Genomic DNA, 14,615 nt, shown 5'->3' with positions numbered 1-14,615 from the left:
TCTTTTTTTCATTATTCTTTCCTATATCAATGTCAGCTTGACAGACCTATGGGTTATTCTTTATAACACCTTAGTTCACTGCTAGTTTTCTTCTCATCCTTCAGTTTCCTTCATGTCCTCTGGGACTTCTGCATTATCCAAACATTTACTGAAGAAAATATTAACTCTCCAAAAGGCTTTTGGCCAGTTTAAAAAAAAAGAGTTGTATGAATGTATCAGACCTCCTGATTTTAAGATGTCCAATTATAGTAGCATCTTCCTCATTGACTACTGGGAAATAAATTAATTAATTAATAACTGTCACCATTGCATGATATCACTATTTGATTGAAGACCAGAGATGAGACCAAATCCTAGCCCTTGCAGAGCTTTTATGAATAATCCCACCTTTAAAATCAACTGTTTTAACTCAAACCATAAGGGAAACAACAGGAGCAAATGAACAAGATCTGCTGCCTTGGTAGCACTTACTATGCCTTCACAATGAGATTTAATCTCCTCAGTTAACATTTAACAGCTAAAATATTTATAAATAGAACTATGAAGGAGTTACCTATTATTAAAAACATGTAAACCATTTATGAAAACATAACTGCATTCTATTCTCTAGTCTCCTTGATACCCTTTGAGCATTATCCTTCAGAAACAAAATAATCAGTTTTCTGTTTTCCTTATTGTATTCAGGATATTTCTGAAACCTAAAGCTGCACATCTGTTCAACTATTTGCTCATATTTGCCTGACATTATACATGAAGGAGAAAAGTATATCTAAAGTCAGCTACGATGGTAAATAACCACTCAACCCTCCTTGAAATTTCGGACTACCCACCAGTCATTAGCAGGATTAGTATGAATTCTGAAGGCTACCCAGAGATACAGCTACCAAAAAGTGTGTATCCATGAGTATAGTTTAAACTATAACATACAGGATGAGAAAAAATTGTACAGTGGCTGCAGTATATAATTCCCCAACCATCTCTTGCAAACGCACTAAATCCTCTGTGGTATTTAACAACCACACAGGTGAACTACTTGTTCTGTCAGAACTTATCCAGAGATAAATGGTCCACTGATAACACAAGAAAGTTTTTACTTTTAGTAATGTATGTGAAATTCCACTAGTATGTCCTTATTCCGTGGACAATAAACCTCTGCTAATTTAATATTAGAGTGATTAAATAGCAATAGGTGTTCTAACCCCTTCGAATAATTGATAAATTCACCTTCAAACAATTCTCCCAGGGTTGTGTTTATAGCTTTTTATATTTGACTTTGATTTGGATCATTATGCAAAAGAACTAATTTATTTCCTGAATTGGTCCGGCAGTTGGACTAGATGATCATTGTAGAACCCTTCCAACTGAAATATTCTATTCTATTCTATTCTATTTCTGTAATTTTGAAATTTGTGTTCAGTTTTCAGCGATGACCTTTACCAATGAACAGGTTGCTACAGAAATATCATAAACCAGCTTTGTATGCTTTTCTTGCAGTTACCACTAATTGGACAATAGGAAAACATAAAGTTAAATGTTAAGATTATTTTCCATTTTGTAGCAGGAACAAGACAGAAAAGAATGTTCATTTAACTATTAAAAAGGCATGCAAACACTCTGTACACTATTATATCTGATACAAAAAGGTTCATGGCATTGCTTCCTTGCAAGTCACACATCTGAACATCTAAAATATCTACATCAGATGCCTACAGAAACTATATAAAAGGAGGGTCTCCTTAAGACAGGCATTTCTTTCTAAATCATATATGCCCAGTATTAATGAAATATCAAGACAAAACCAAACAACTAATGAACAAAAGTAAATCCTATTTTTTTTTTAATTTCTGCTATGGATTATACAAAGAAGTTCATTAAATAGTGATGATGGTAATCAGAACCACACAGGATAACATGGACACATAAATTAAATACAGATGCTTCTAAAATGCAAAGAGGAAAAGAGGAAAAAGTCTAAGAAATTAAATGAGTGAGCATCAAACAGCAAAAGAAAGCCAAATAGAGCTGACACGTTTATTTGTCTCTTCAAGTACGAGGAATAAGGTGGTAGTTTTGTGAGATCTGAGTTGCACTGCAGAAATATGTTAATACATATATCTGCTCATGCTGTTTATTCAAAGGTCATCCATGAATTAGGCAAGGGAGATTTACTGTACTGGGAAGACAGTGATGGGAAGAACAGGCAGCAGTACTGCTTTCTGGTAAAGAACATCATGATCACACCTTCTGCAAGTTTTTGGGTACTGTTTTGAACTCATACAAGTGTAATGCACACACATTTATCCTCATTTATATAAGAACCAAGTGAAATACAACAGCATTGGCTGTTCTGAGTTGGGAGAAGCAGCACAGAGAGTCAGTAATTGGTATTTTTTAAAGGTGACTTTGAATGAATTGGTTAGAATAGCTACTGGAAAAAAGCTCTGCTGAGTGCCAGTTATATTTTTTACTGTGGTCTTTTACAGCATGCTGTCACTGAACTGCCATCATTGAATAGCACTCATGTGACTAAACATCGTCACAAGGACTGGATTTCCTTCAGAGAGCCTTGCTGATCAAAATGCCTAAATTCCACCCGCAAATCAATACATCATATGTGTAGTTTGGTGAGTTAAGAGGTTATGCCACTTTCAAAGTGACAGATGAGCAGAATGACTTAATGAAACAATGAATGGGATGGGTTCGGTGCTTGGAGAACAGGTTGGGACTATTCATGCCACAAAGATATTTACCTAAAGCCACTACCACCCCTGCTTAATTGGCCGCTCTGGAATGAATTAACAATAGGCAAATCCATAGACTACATAACAGAAAAAGATTTTGAGCCGAGATCTCCCTTCCTAAAAGAAGCTGCACTTCAATTTGCTGAATGCTGTCTGACTCCCTTATAACAACACTCACACCAGTTGAGAAGTTACTTACCAATTTTTCTTATTCAACCTACAATTTTCACATTTCTGAAAAGCTGATAACTAGCCTAAGATTTCCCTTAGAAAAGTTGCAGTCTGTGTTGTAATTTTAATACATTTATTTCAACTTGTGTTGAATGTATGTGGAGCTGCTGGAAAGCATTAAGTGGAAATGCAGTAGCATTCTTCATAGTAATTGATGAGTTCTAAGCAAGATATGGTAAATACCAAAGGGTAAGGCAACAGAAGTCTCACATTTGCTATAAAGGGAATTTAAAAGCAAGTAATAGTAATAATTCTTGCCTTAACAAGAATTTTGCCCCCCAAAAAATTTTGGAAAAAAAACCCAAAAACCAAAAAACAAAGCCAAAGAATGATTTCTCTTTTTCTGCAAAGAAAGAAAAAACAAACAGTATTCTCAAAAGTGTTCTCACTTCTACAAACAGCGTCCTCAAAAGCCAGAAAGAAAACCAATACAGTTAGTCTTTCAGCATAATACCTGTGTGTGATATGACTAGCCTCTCTCTGGTGTTTGGGAGGTTACTTCTGGTATCACTGATGAATGAAATAATGACTTTAAATACTGTATTTCACAGGACATGCAGTAAGGTGTCCATCTCCTCTTCCACTGCAGGTCTACACATTTTATCACTGCTTTGAAGAACATGATTAACATTTTCAGCTGATGGCAACAGATAATTATTTTCATAATTCACTAATCAAAATCCAGAAGTTTAGATAAGCAGATATGCATGGCAAAAGGAAGCATATATTACACTTGGTTTGAAATTTATATAGCTTCGTTACATTTGTGTTAAGCAAATGTGTCAGAAGACATTATATCTCTATGGGTTGTCATGACATTTAGTCTCAGAGCTCACTGAAGTACAATGAGTCCTTATCACACACAGTGCTACAGAAGGATGACTGGAGAAAAGAATATAAATGATATTCTGCACAAGTGGGAAGGAGAAGCTTCGCTGTTGTATTCATTCACCTACTGCCCTGATCCCTAGTCTTAAGATCAAGATCCCATTATGCTGAAGAATCTCTAATTTTAGACGAGAACATGAATATACTTTTTACTTATGGCATGACAATCAGGAAAAAAAAAAAAGGCATGTCACAGGGACGTATTCACATGCCATTTCATAACACACTGCAGTCCAGACAGTCAGGTAGCATGCTTATTCTATTGTTGGTGTTTGCTTAGAGCACATAGCTTGGATAATCTAGCATCAAGCTTTGCCTGCATAGTTTTAGATTACTGTCTGACAGATAAAAATACATACTCCAACTCACACTGTTCTGTTATCTCCAGCAAAATTTCCTATATAATGCTGAAACAATAGATTCTAGCACAGTTTATCTAATCTATGTGATGGAAACTGACATTTTAGTCATAAAACATGGCAATGTATATCTGAGAATGATAAAAATAAGTTTTGGGAAACACAGTACCTGTCATCTCACCATATATCGTAAGTGCTATTTCTCTGATATAAACAATCAGTGTTCTGATTTGCAGGCACTTGATTTTTGGAGTGCAATAACTCAAAGCACAAAACCAGGTTAATACAAATCAAAGAGATACTACATAACTCTTCTGAGTGACGTCTGTGATCTCTAGTATGCCTAATAGCTACGTTTTCAAACCGTACCGGGTGACATCTCCATTACTAGGGAGGATAATTACAATGCCTCCAAAGCAAAGTAGTATCACTCAAATTACATTAAAACTATGGAACTCTGAATAACTGTTTATGTGTCCTCACAAATGCAGCGGACAGCTAAACACCTAAAATTAGATATGTAACCTCAGTACCTAAATTTGGAGGTAATCCAGTGTGGTGAACAAAGAGAAAGGTTCCTTCATAGCAGAAGTTGAAACAGAAACCCAGACTGGGCACCTCGACTTGTGAACCCTGAATTGTGGAGGTGAAATAACTCATCTTTCATCTCCTGTTGTAGATAGACCAAAGAACACAGTCTCCTAATGTGGGCATGTAAGCAACCTTCCTGACATTGCATGATGTGAATAACTCAGTTAGTGTCACTAATTCAGTCCTTGTCTAAACCTCTAAGTCCAGCTTTGGTTTCACACTCAGGATTGCCAGGGTTGGACACCTTAAGGGGTGTTTATATGGTAATCTGAAGTGCCTTGTTATTCCCTAAACTTGAGAAAACCAAGCTGATTCATCTGCCTGCCACAGAGATGATAGCCCCCAAACCAGTAGAACCAGGTTAGTATGGTACTTCATCCAGCCTGACTAGTACTGCTCACAGCAAGCTCACAGCAATGCTTCCTTTTCTTAAAATTAGCTAGTTTGCTCCTATCTTAGGCACCTCTGCATCCTACTGAAGTTACCACCTAAGCGACCTTTGTGCAAAACGGGCATCTTGCCATATCCTGATACTGCATGCAGACATGAAACACGATGAGCATTCAGATGTCTAAGCAGAACCACAGACTTTTTAAAAATAATTTATCCACATCAGTTCCTTGTCCCAGTCTTTATTCCAAATGAGGTAAGTACTGAAACAATGCACGGATCTTAGTAAAAGCCAACCACCTTGTGTATGGTGGTATAAGTGGAGATATAAGTGGAAAGTGTAAGTGGAGATACATCCTATATAAGATCCATTTAGTGGAGCTGAGAACAGAATTTAGGCCTATGGTTTTCCTTGTGCTTAGGTTTAGGAGGTGTAATTTAACCAGCAGATCCAAGCATTTTCTGTCTGGAGGTTGTATATGAAATACAAAGTCTGTAACTTTACCACACGATTGTAGCATCTCAATCACCGTAGTGTTCAGAATGGAGTAAATGCTGCTCGCTGAGAGGATTACTGAACAACAACCAGCCTACCATGCTTAATTACTGTTTTACAAAATAACTTAGGTTTTGCTCATATAGCTTTATCTATTACTCCCCAGTGCATTTATCGACTGTGAATACAAATTCCCAAACATCCTGGAATGTGGCCCTATCTGTCCAGGATCATGGCTTTCTATGAGAGTTACATGCTACAGAATAATTAAACCATTGACCAACTGCTGTTACTATGGGGCAAAAGAATTTTTATAGGAACCAGACCCGGGCTCTGCAATGTACTTATCTTCAGAATGACTGTGAGATGTAACTACCTCCAGAACCAAATTCAGGCTTGTCTTTCAACTTCATTCCTTCTTCTCCCACAAACTGTATCAACCCTCCCATCACACCTACAAATGAGAATGTTCACAAACTATCAACAGTGTCTTCTACAAGATGGGAACAAAGACAAAGATGATTCCACTTTCCCACCATTGACGTTCGGGGGATGATCACATATTACAGATAGAAAGGCCATGTATACCCAAACGCTTGATATAATTTAAAAAAGGTCTGTGGGAAGGTGGAGAGGATCCAAGATACAAGACACACTTTGAACTTCTTTAGTCTTTGTGGGAAGAGCGTGTCAGAAGCTGACAGTTAACCAAGAGAAATTTTAGGACAGACTTTCATACAACTCTATGTTTTAAACACATCAAAGGCTTTTTTCCCCAGTTCCACTGTCTTTTGCTGTTATTTTTTAAAAGAAGCTGTTTATTGAACCTTGGCATCTGTGACCTTTCTAAGCTTCTGCCCTGGCAGATGGCACAAGCCATGTTTTCTGGAGGGCTTAGAGGGCCATTTCACAGTTTTTGAAGTAGCTGATATGCTTTATTGAATACAAGCCAAAATATGATTTCTACTCCTGCTTTATGGATAAAAAAGTCTCTATAGGTATCATCGAGAATTTAGTTAATCATCTACATGGACATAAATCTCCATGTGGAAAAACACATAAAGGTGAGGAGGGATGCTATTTTAAAAGCACAGTCTTGCTATCCAGATAAAAGAATGAGATTTAGTGATTGAGGTTATACTCTTAGCATTGCCATAGCATTAGAGACGCTGTGGGATCTTCAGAAACGAACATCGTGCAAGTGAACAGCTGAGTCATACTAAAACTGTAATTAACAGGGATAGGTGTGATTAGGAGCACAGTTGTAACTGATTTTGTAAGCTGCTATTTGACACTCTATGCCTTCTCTAACACTGTCATAACTAAACTTCCCTTCCCTTACAATTTCATTTGTCTAGAGATCTTGCAAGTAGCTTTGAGCAGAGACCTTCTGGGCTACTAAGTATTGTGGGGATAACAGCAGAAGCTCAAACTTCATAAAAAACCCTAAGTATTTATCATGACTTAACGAAAGGAAAAACATTTTTCAGCAGTACTCTTAGAAAAAGTCACAGCAAAGTGTCCAACATATTTACCAGAAACAGGTGTTATGAGGAATTATGAAGTTAGTAAGAAGTAACAGAGGTAATACAGCTGATGGGTAGTCTATGATCAAGAAAGAGATCAAGTGACTAAATCCATCTGTAGCTATACTGAAATCATCTGTATTCAGTATAGCGAATTTCAAAATAAGCTTTATTAACAGAAGACTGTGACCCACAAAATTTTTAATTTTTTTCTTGAAGAGGTGGACCTGTTCCTGTTTCTTTTTTTTTTTTAATATATTTTCCATGGAGACCAAAGGCAAGACTTCTGTTACACTAAAGCTTTATATTTTATTGCACTATGCATCTGTGGAAGCCAGCTTCTCAGATTTATGCTGCAAAACTCCCTGTTATAGGATTTTACCCCTAATATATCAATTTCTTTGTTAATGAGCAAACAATCAGGAATCAGAAACAAGTATAATTACTCTGTGTTTCATTTGGAAAGTCTGAGGTAAGAAGGAAATTGATCTAACTGTAAGATGTAAAATCTTACATCTGTTCTAAGCAAACATTACATCAAATAAGAACCAAATGATTAAGCATCAGCTTCATGAAAACCCTTGATAAAAAAGCTGGGAAAAACAGTTTCAGAAATAAATGAAAATCAGATGGCCAATCAAGCCACTATCAAACAATGCACTGAGAAGTACAGCATTATGAATAATCACAAGTAAGAGGTTTTGTTCTAAGATACAAAATAGCTTTCCTAATTGAAGGAAGCAAGTATCTGCTTATGAGACAATAATGAACTTTTTATTGGGTTTCTAATCAGTTTGTTTCCAGCTTGTTCTAATAGTAATTAACTTCATGCCAGAGGGGCACATTTGGCGAAAGGCTTGTATTCTAGAGAGCCATAAAAGGAAAAGTTCAAGTATGCTCAGTTTTCATACAAACAAATTCACGCTGAAGTCCCAAACCAGTCTTATAACCATCCATTTCTTAACATCAAACTAAGGAACTCAGGCAGTAACATCAGATTCAGTATAAATCTTTCCTGGAAAATTATTTGCATACCTTTGAATTTCATTATAAAGCTTGTAAAGAGAAGACTGTTCCTTATATAATTACTAGTATGGGGTTTTGTTCTCCTGAGGGGGTAAAATTTAGCTTTCACATGTTGTAAGGAAACAAAAAGCAATAATTCATTACAATCAAGCTTTAAATTATATTGGACCAGTAACCAATGTAAATTAAAGGTAGATTAAGATTTTAACTTATAAATGTATGTTTTCATTAGGAATTTGTACCATTCAATTTTATACATGATGCAAAATCCTGCTTTTTTTTCTTTAGAAAAGATACAAGGCATTCTTCTAAAATATTTCTTTTGTGCTTTACTAGTAAATTTTTCATTCAACCACTTTGAGATTCTTTTTGGTCAACCCTTATGGTGTCAGTTAATTCCCACTCCACTGCATTGTGTTTTGGTTTGTTTCTGAGGAAAGATTCCTTACTTTTTTTCCACAGGAAAAAGGTTATTGAGAGTATGCAGCCTTTTTTATAACACGGAGCGTCACCAAGTCAAGAGGTTTTGTGAATGATTATGAAAAAAATGCTGATGAATGAAAGTTTGCCATCAGTAGCCTGAGTTAAGAGAGCATTAGATAATTTCTCTGCAAGACAGAACTGACTTTCATTGCTCATTCACGTGAGAGGTCTTCTAGATGCCAGCCACAAAAACAGCAGTCCTGCAGCCCTGCTATTACAAGTGGTCTCAAGCTGTGAACCTCAGCCAAGTAAGATATAGACAACTTGTTCATTATTCAGAAAATCCAACAGGGCTTATGCTACAACAATTAATTCTAGCTAGCAACACTGCACACGTGATACATCAGACAAATACTGGATTCTGCTAGTATTTTTGCAGAAGGCTTCAATTGGCTGGAATGTAAAAGTATCAATTCAAAAATTATAGCATTTATTCAATGCTTTTCAAGTATATTGGTGGCAAATGACATCATAATTAATGGTTGTAACGTCAACTGATATCAAAAAGAACAGGGTACCAAGAAATACTGTGCTTAAGAGAAAAACAAAGAAAAAATCCACCCACTTATCAAGATAAAATTACATCAATGTTTTGAATTCTAATTAAGACCAAGTCAAGAACAGGGGGAAATGCTGGCTGCTTCAGTGAGACGATGGAAGATCTGGATTCAGTTTCCAGCTGCGTAACTCACTTTCGCAGGACTTCCCTGCTGACCCCTGTCCTGGGAACTATGACATTTCTCCCCTTGCTACAAATCTTCATGGTAGCTCAGACCAAAAGCTCCATTCAGAGCTCAACATAACTATTCAAATGGGACAGAATAGGTAGGAGTCATTTCAGATGAGTCATGATCACATTTGAGACTTGCCTCTTACAGTATTCAGATCCAAGGATACATCTCATTTTTTAGGCTTGATATAAAAAAAGAATGAAAGCACTCACCATACATATAAACTTTCTAAAAAGTTTGGGTTACAAATAAACATCACTGTCAATATTTAAGTAGAGTTCGAACTTTAAAAAGTATTATTCAAACATTGCTTCTGTCTTGTTATTCTTTTTTTTTTTTTTTTTAGCTTGGAAAAAGTCTATTAATGTTGAATGGCCAGTCTCATCTTCCAGTCGTCTTCTTTTATGGTCAAAGAATAAATGTGTTTAAATTTGTCTAAACGATTTGATCATTTCAGACACAGCGCTTTTCTACACTTATTGCCAACTTACTATATTCCATCAATCTTCTCAGATATTTACACCATAACACTATAGAGATGAGCAAGACTAGCCAAGAAAATGACAAAAAAGGTGCTCACAAATAAAACTTTTGCAATGACCTATGGATCACAACCTAAAACGCGACAGGCATTATAAAGAGGGAGTATTTTTAACATCAAGTAATCATAGGTATCCAGAATACATTCTCTATTCAACTGGGCAATCACAGATTTTAATTTCTGTATTTTTACAGAGACATTATTCCGTAAGGGCATGCTTTGTAGCAACAATCAATCCACCTCCATAAATGTTATAGTACTGTAAATCATTGACAGAACATGCTGAAGACCTTAGTTCTATTCAACATGCAATAAGAATATGTGTAGGACAAGCCTTCTCTTACAGAACTAAGCTAACCAGAAACTGAATTTCAGTATGACAGTTTTGCATCCTCCTTGCTTTTCTCAGTACACCTGCAACACGATGCTAGACAGCATAGCACTATGGGACTACATTACATGTCCCATTAATAGCAAGACACTGGGCTGGAAACCCCCACAAAGAAGGAAACAATTTACTATGGCTTAGATTTTTCCTTTCATTAAAACAGAGGACCTGCTGCAGAAGAAACACACACAGTGACAGAACTTAGCTATGATGCTGGCCAAACCCTCTTCCTCCCATTCCCACCCCAAACCCCGTTCTTTCAGCAGAAAGCATCACCTTCTACTTCAATTGTCACATAATTTCCACTGTTAAAAATAGGGCAGGACCGCCATCATACAAAAGCATAAAAGAAACAAGAAACATACGAGGGACATAGATATTGCTTCTTCTTCCCCTTTCCTTTCTTTGAAGACTTCTCTTTGGAATAGACTTCTTCAACCCATAAGGAGAACGACACGAAAAAGAAAACTGCTAGTAAGAACTTCATCCTGAAGATTAAGCTTCAGAGAAACCTTTGGTCTGTGGCAAAAGAAAAGAAAGAAGTTTATGTTAAAAGGGCTAGATATGGCAAATGGGAACACATACCTACAAAAAGTAAACAAATGGGTTTGGGTCTTGTTTTCAAAAGTTTCAGCTTAGTTGCCCTGGGAGAGAGAGTCTGTTGAGCTGTACCTCTTATATGCAAGCAACTTGGGCAATTTTCTGAGAGTCAAGCAGCTTCCCAAAGTTAAGAGACTGGCAGCGAGGAACAGATTTAAGTGCAAGTTTGCTCCAGTGTGTTTAAGAAGTAAACACGATGTCCTTCAAAGGCTGTCTAACTCAAAATCCACAGAAACTTGGAACAGAATTCCTCACCAAAAAAGGTCATGTATCAACTGCATTAAATATGGTTAAATGTGACCAACCAGTCATCTAACAAGGCAGGGAACTGCAAGCCCTCTATGACCTTGCACAGATAAGATAGCAATCATGCTATCTCATAATGGTAGTTATGAGAAAGGCTTGCAAATTTAATTTTATGCACAGAATTTAAGCACGAATGACTATTTTGCAGGAAGTATTCTCGCTGCGGAGCCAGCACTGAAAGGGCCTTGCAAAGATGACTAAACGCAACCCACAATAATGTGCTTTATTCATCGCGTTCAGTTTAAGATTCTAACTTCTCACATGCAAAACTGCGTACCCCAAAGGCCAGGAGCTGAGTTTGTGTTCGGCCAGATTCGGCCCCACCTGCACCCAGTCGCAGCCGCACGACACCCCGGGCATTTTCCATTTGTTTCCCATCCCACAGATAATTCCCAGGCGCGTCCCTGGGCCAGCGGAAACCTCGCAGATGCCTCAGCACCAGCTGCATTCTCCACTTTGCTTTATATTTTGTTTTTTAATTCGTCTCAAGGAGCAGCGGCTGCCTCTCTCTCCCTCCCTCCACCTCCGGGAGCCACCGAGATGCTTCAGCCCCCCCCGGGAAACGCAGACACCCCCCCCACACACACACCACCACCACCACCCTCCGCGCCGGTGACGGTCGCCGAGCTGCCCCCGCCGTCCCCTACCCCTCGCCCGGCCTCCTCGCCTCCCCGGCCCGGTCGGAGGCCTCCCACCGGCCCCAGCACCGGGGAGGGAGCGGCCTCCGTGCTGCCGAGCGCTGCCCGCGCACGGCGGGGAGAGCGTGAGGAGAAAACGAGCGGGGCTCCCCCACACGGCCCGCTTCCCGCCCCCGAGCCCCGCCGCCGCCTCCCGCCCCGGCCCCAGCGCCGCGGCCGGGCCCCGCCGCCACCGCCGCTGGCCTCGGTGCTGACGGGGCCTCGGTGGCTGCCGCCCGGCGGGAACGGAGCTCCCGGGCCGGACCCTTGCACCCACCCTCCCCACCACACCCCGCCACACACACCGCGATTAAAGCCTGTGGCGACCGGGCAGCCGGCGGCGAGCCATCTCACGGCCCTCTACGGAACGAAAGCGCGGCTCCTCCGGCGGCCGGAGCGACTCCTTACCTCCCGCGGTGCTCTTTTTCCGCGGCCAGTGAGCATGTGCGGTAGCCTCGGCGCGGTCCTCGCCCAGTGAGCATGTCCCGCCCGCCCTCCCGCCCGCACATGGGCACTGGGAGAGCGGCGACGCCGGCGGCGGGAGGGCCGGGGCGGGGAGGGGGGGGGGGGCCGGGGGGGCTCCCCCACACGGCCCGCTCCCCCCCCCCCCCGGCCCCCCCCCCCCTCCCCGCCCCGGCCCTCCCGCCGCCGGCGATGGGTCAGATTAAGCGTACTACACGGGTGGACGCTTTCTGCGAGGTCCCGTAACCCTCATCATCGGGCTTCACGGTGAAGCGCTGTTGGGGTTTGGGCTATAAAATGGCAGATCAAAAAGTGAAGGAGGTCGCCTCTGCTTTGGCGAATGAGAAGTGAGCGAGCAGGCGACCTGGCCCACGCGCCATGGCGGGCAGCAAGCGGTGTGTTGGTTCTGTAACGCCCAAATGTCGGGTACCCCTCAGCTCCACCTTCTGAGCAACGTTCCTCTCCTAAACGAATTATGGACACGCTCTGAACATAATCCCATGCCCTTCAGAATTTGCTGCTGCCATATATATACACGTGTGTGTGTGTGTGTGCATATGCATACATGCACGCGGATGCAAAAATCTACTGCCACGGGTCAGTTTAAGGCGACAGGTCTCTCAGGACAAGGTTTTCCAGCTCAAACACAGGAACTTGCAAGTGAAACAAAGTGAATTTGTTTCCTGAAACAGAAAGCAAAGCCCAGAGGCTTCCCATAACACTGTCTGCAAGAAGGTAAGCTTATTTTTTCAAAACCCTTCTGAACTTCATGTCAGGAATAGAAACCAGGATGCTGTAGTTGTTCTAGAAGGACTGGCATAAACAAACAAAAGGAACAAATGACTGTCGGCACCAGCAGCTTGAGCTACTGCAGCCGCAGCAGGCTCCGCTTTCTGCACGCTGCTTCCCGCAGCCGCCGAGCCCGGCTGCTTGTTGCGTCCTCTCGTACGCAAAGCACCTAATCGCCTCCTTTGGGCTCTCTCAAATCCACTGGCATTTGCAAGCGCCTCCTGATGCAGCTACGGTTGTGATGAATATTTGCGGTAACTCAACAGGACAATGCATAAAATAGAAATGAATTCCATCCACCCCTCAGGTTCACATTAAATAGAAGCATACAGCTAATATCTTTCTATGACTAATAAAAGTGAGATATATGTGACAAAGTCAAGAAAAAGGAGCTGCTTTGGTAAGATACCTTTAGTATCTTTAGGTGTATCTTTAGGTGTCTTACGCCTCACAAATAATATCAAACTCTACAAGAAATATTTCAATAAGCCTTGATTTTTTTTCATGCACAGAAATGGAATAGGTGTCAGCTCTCAAGCAAGTGCTGGCAGTGAAGGGTCTGTGGGAAAAGGCCTCTCCTCCCGCCTCTCACCATATAAAAGCTGGCCAAGGTCACAGGCAGCTGCTTTCTTACCTGGCAGCACCTTCTTGGCAGGCCGGCAGGGACAGAATAATCACGCTGCTCACGCCACCCCCTTGCTCGGCACTTGCTGTCATGCGTGCAGGACGTTGAAGGACAGCCCGCACGCCATTCAGATGTCCTACTGCAGCGCCAGCCGACCTAGCAATGCCCAAATGGGAAGGACTGGGGAAAAAAAGCCTCCTATAAAAGCCTTGTACCAGCAAGCCAGTTGATCATGAGTAATGGGCCGCGTTCTGCTGATTGGTTTTGGTGATGTTTTGTATTTCAGAGATCCTACTGAAGAGAAATAAGTAAATAAAATAGAAGTTTTACTAGTAAATGAATGTATAAGGGCAGATCCCCTTCTGTCTCAGCATTCATTGTATTTCAGAGTGCAGGGGTGTACTTGGCTGTCTTTCCTCTGCTTGCAGCTGCTGCTGTGTCCACTGCTGAGAACATCTAACCATGTTCATTTCTCTGATTCAGGAATAATTCCCAGGAATTCCTGATCTTAGACATTATCCTGATCACTAGAAAATAGTTGTGTAAACCATATGCAAAATACAACAAGACTTTTCCTAGTGATCAGCCCAGGGACATCAGTCCTTTCTTCAGTTTGCAGTGGTGGAACGTGGAGATCTGAAGATCCAGCAGTCCAGCTCTGCATTTCAGTCACACAAAAGATACTTTGTACCTGTACAGGATAGAATTTCTTTGGTTTTATTGCTTTTTTTAGTCTACTTTCTTAAGGTAATGAGTTTTGTGTAA

The 14,615-nt window shown here is 40.6% G+C and overlaps 1 protein-coding gene across 4 annotated transcripts in view; it reads right to left on the bottom strand.

Moving 5' to 3' along the window:
- Positions 1-13,882, bottom strand: part of GLRB (glycine receptor beta) — a 53,184-nt gene extending 39,302 nt beyond the window's left edge. Inside the window, exons 1-2 of one of the 4 annotated variants that reach the window (XM_069785918.1) lie at positions 13,860-13,882; positions 10,757-10,910 (exon numbers count right to left, since the gene is read on the bottom strand). In XM_069785918.1, the coding sequence (XP_069642019.1) occupies positions 10,757-10,878 (122 nt within the window). In that variant the 5' untranslated portion in view covers positions 10,879-10,910; positions 13,860-13,882. Of the gene's footprint in view, positions 1-10,756; positions 10,911-12,277; positions 12,495-13,859 lie in introns of those variants that run through there. The other 3 variants (XM_069785911.1, XM_069785925.1, XM_069785904.1) reach the window with 3 other exon arrangements.
- Positions 13,883-14,615: the final 733 nt, after the last annotated feature.

Source organism: Haliaeetus albicilla, chromosome 1 (assembly GCF_947461875.1).
Source record: "Haliaeetus albicilla chromosome 1, bHalAlb1.1, whole genome shotgun sequence".
Classification (NCBI taxonomy): Eukaryota; Metazoa; Chordata; class Aves; order Accipitriformes; family Accipitridae; genus Haliaeetus; species Haliaeetus albicilla.
This window is presented reverse-complemented; position numbering and strand designations above follow the sequence as displayed.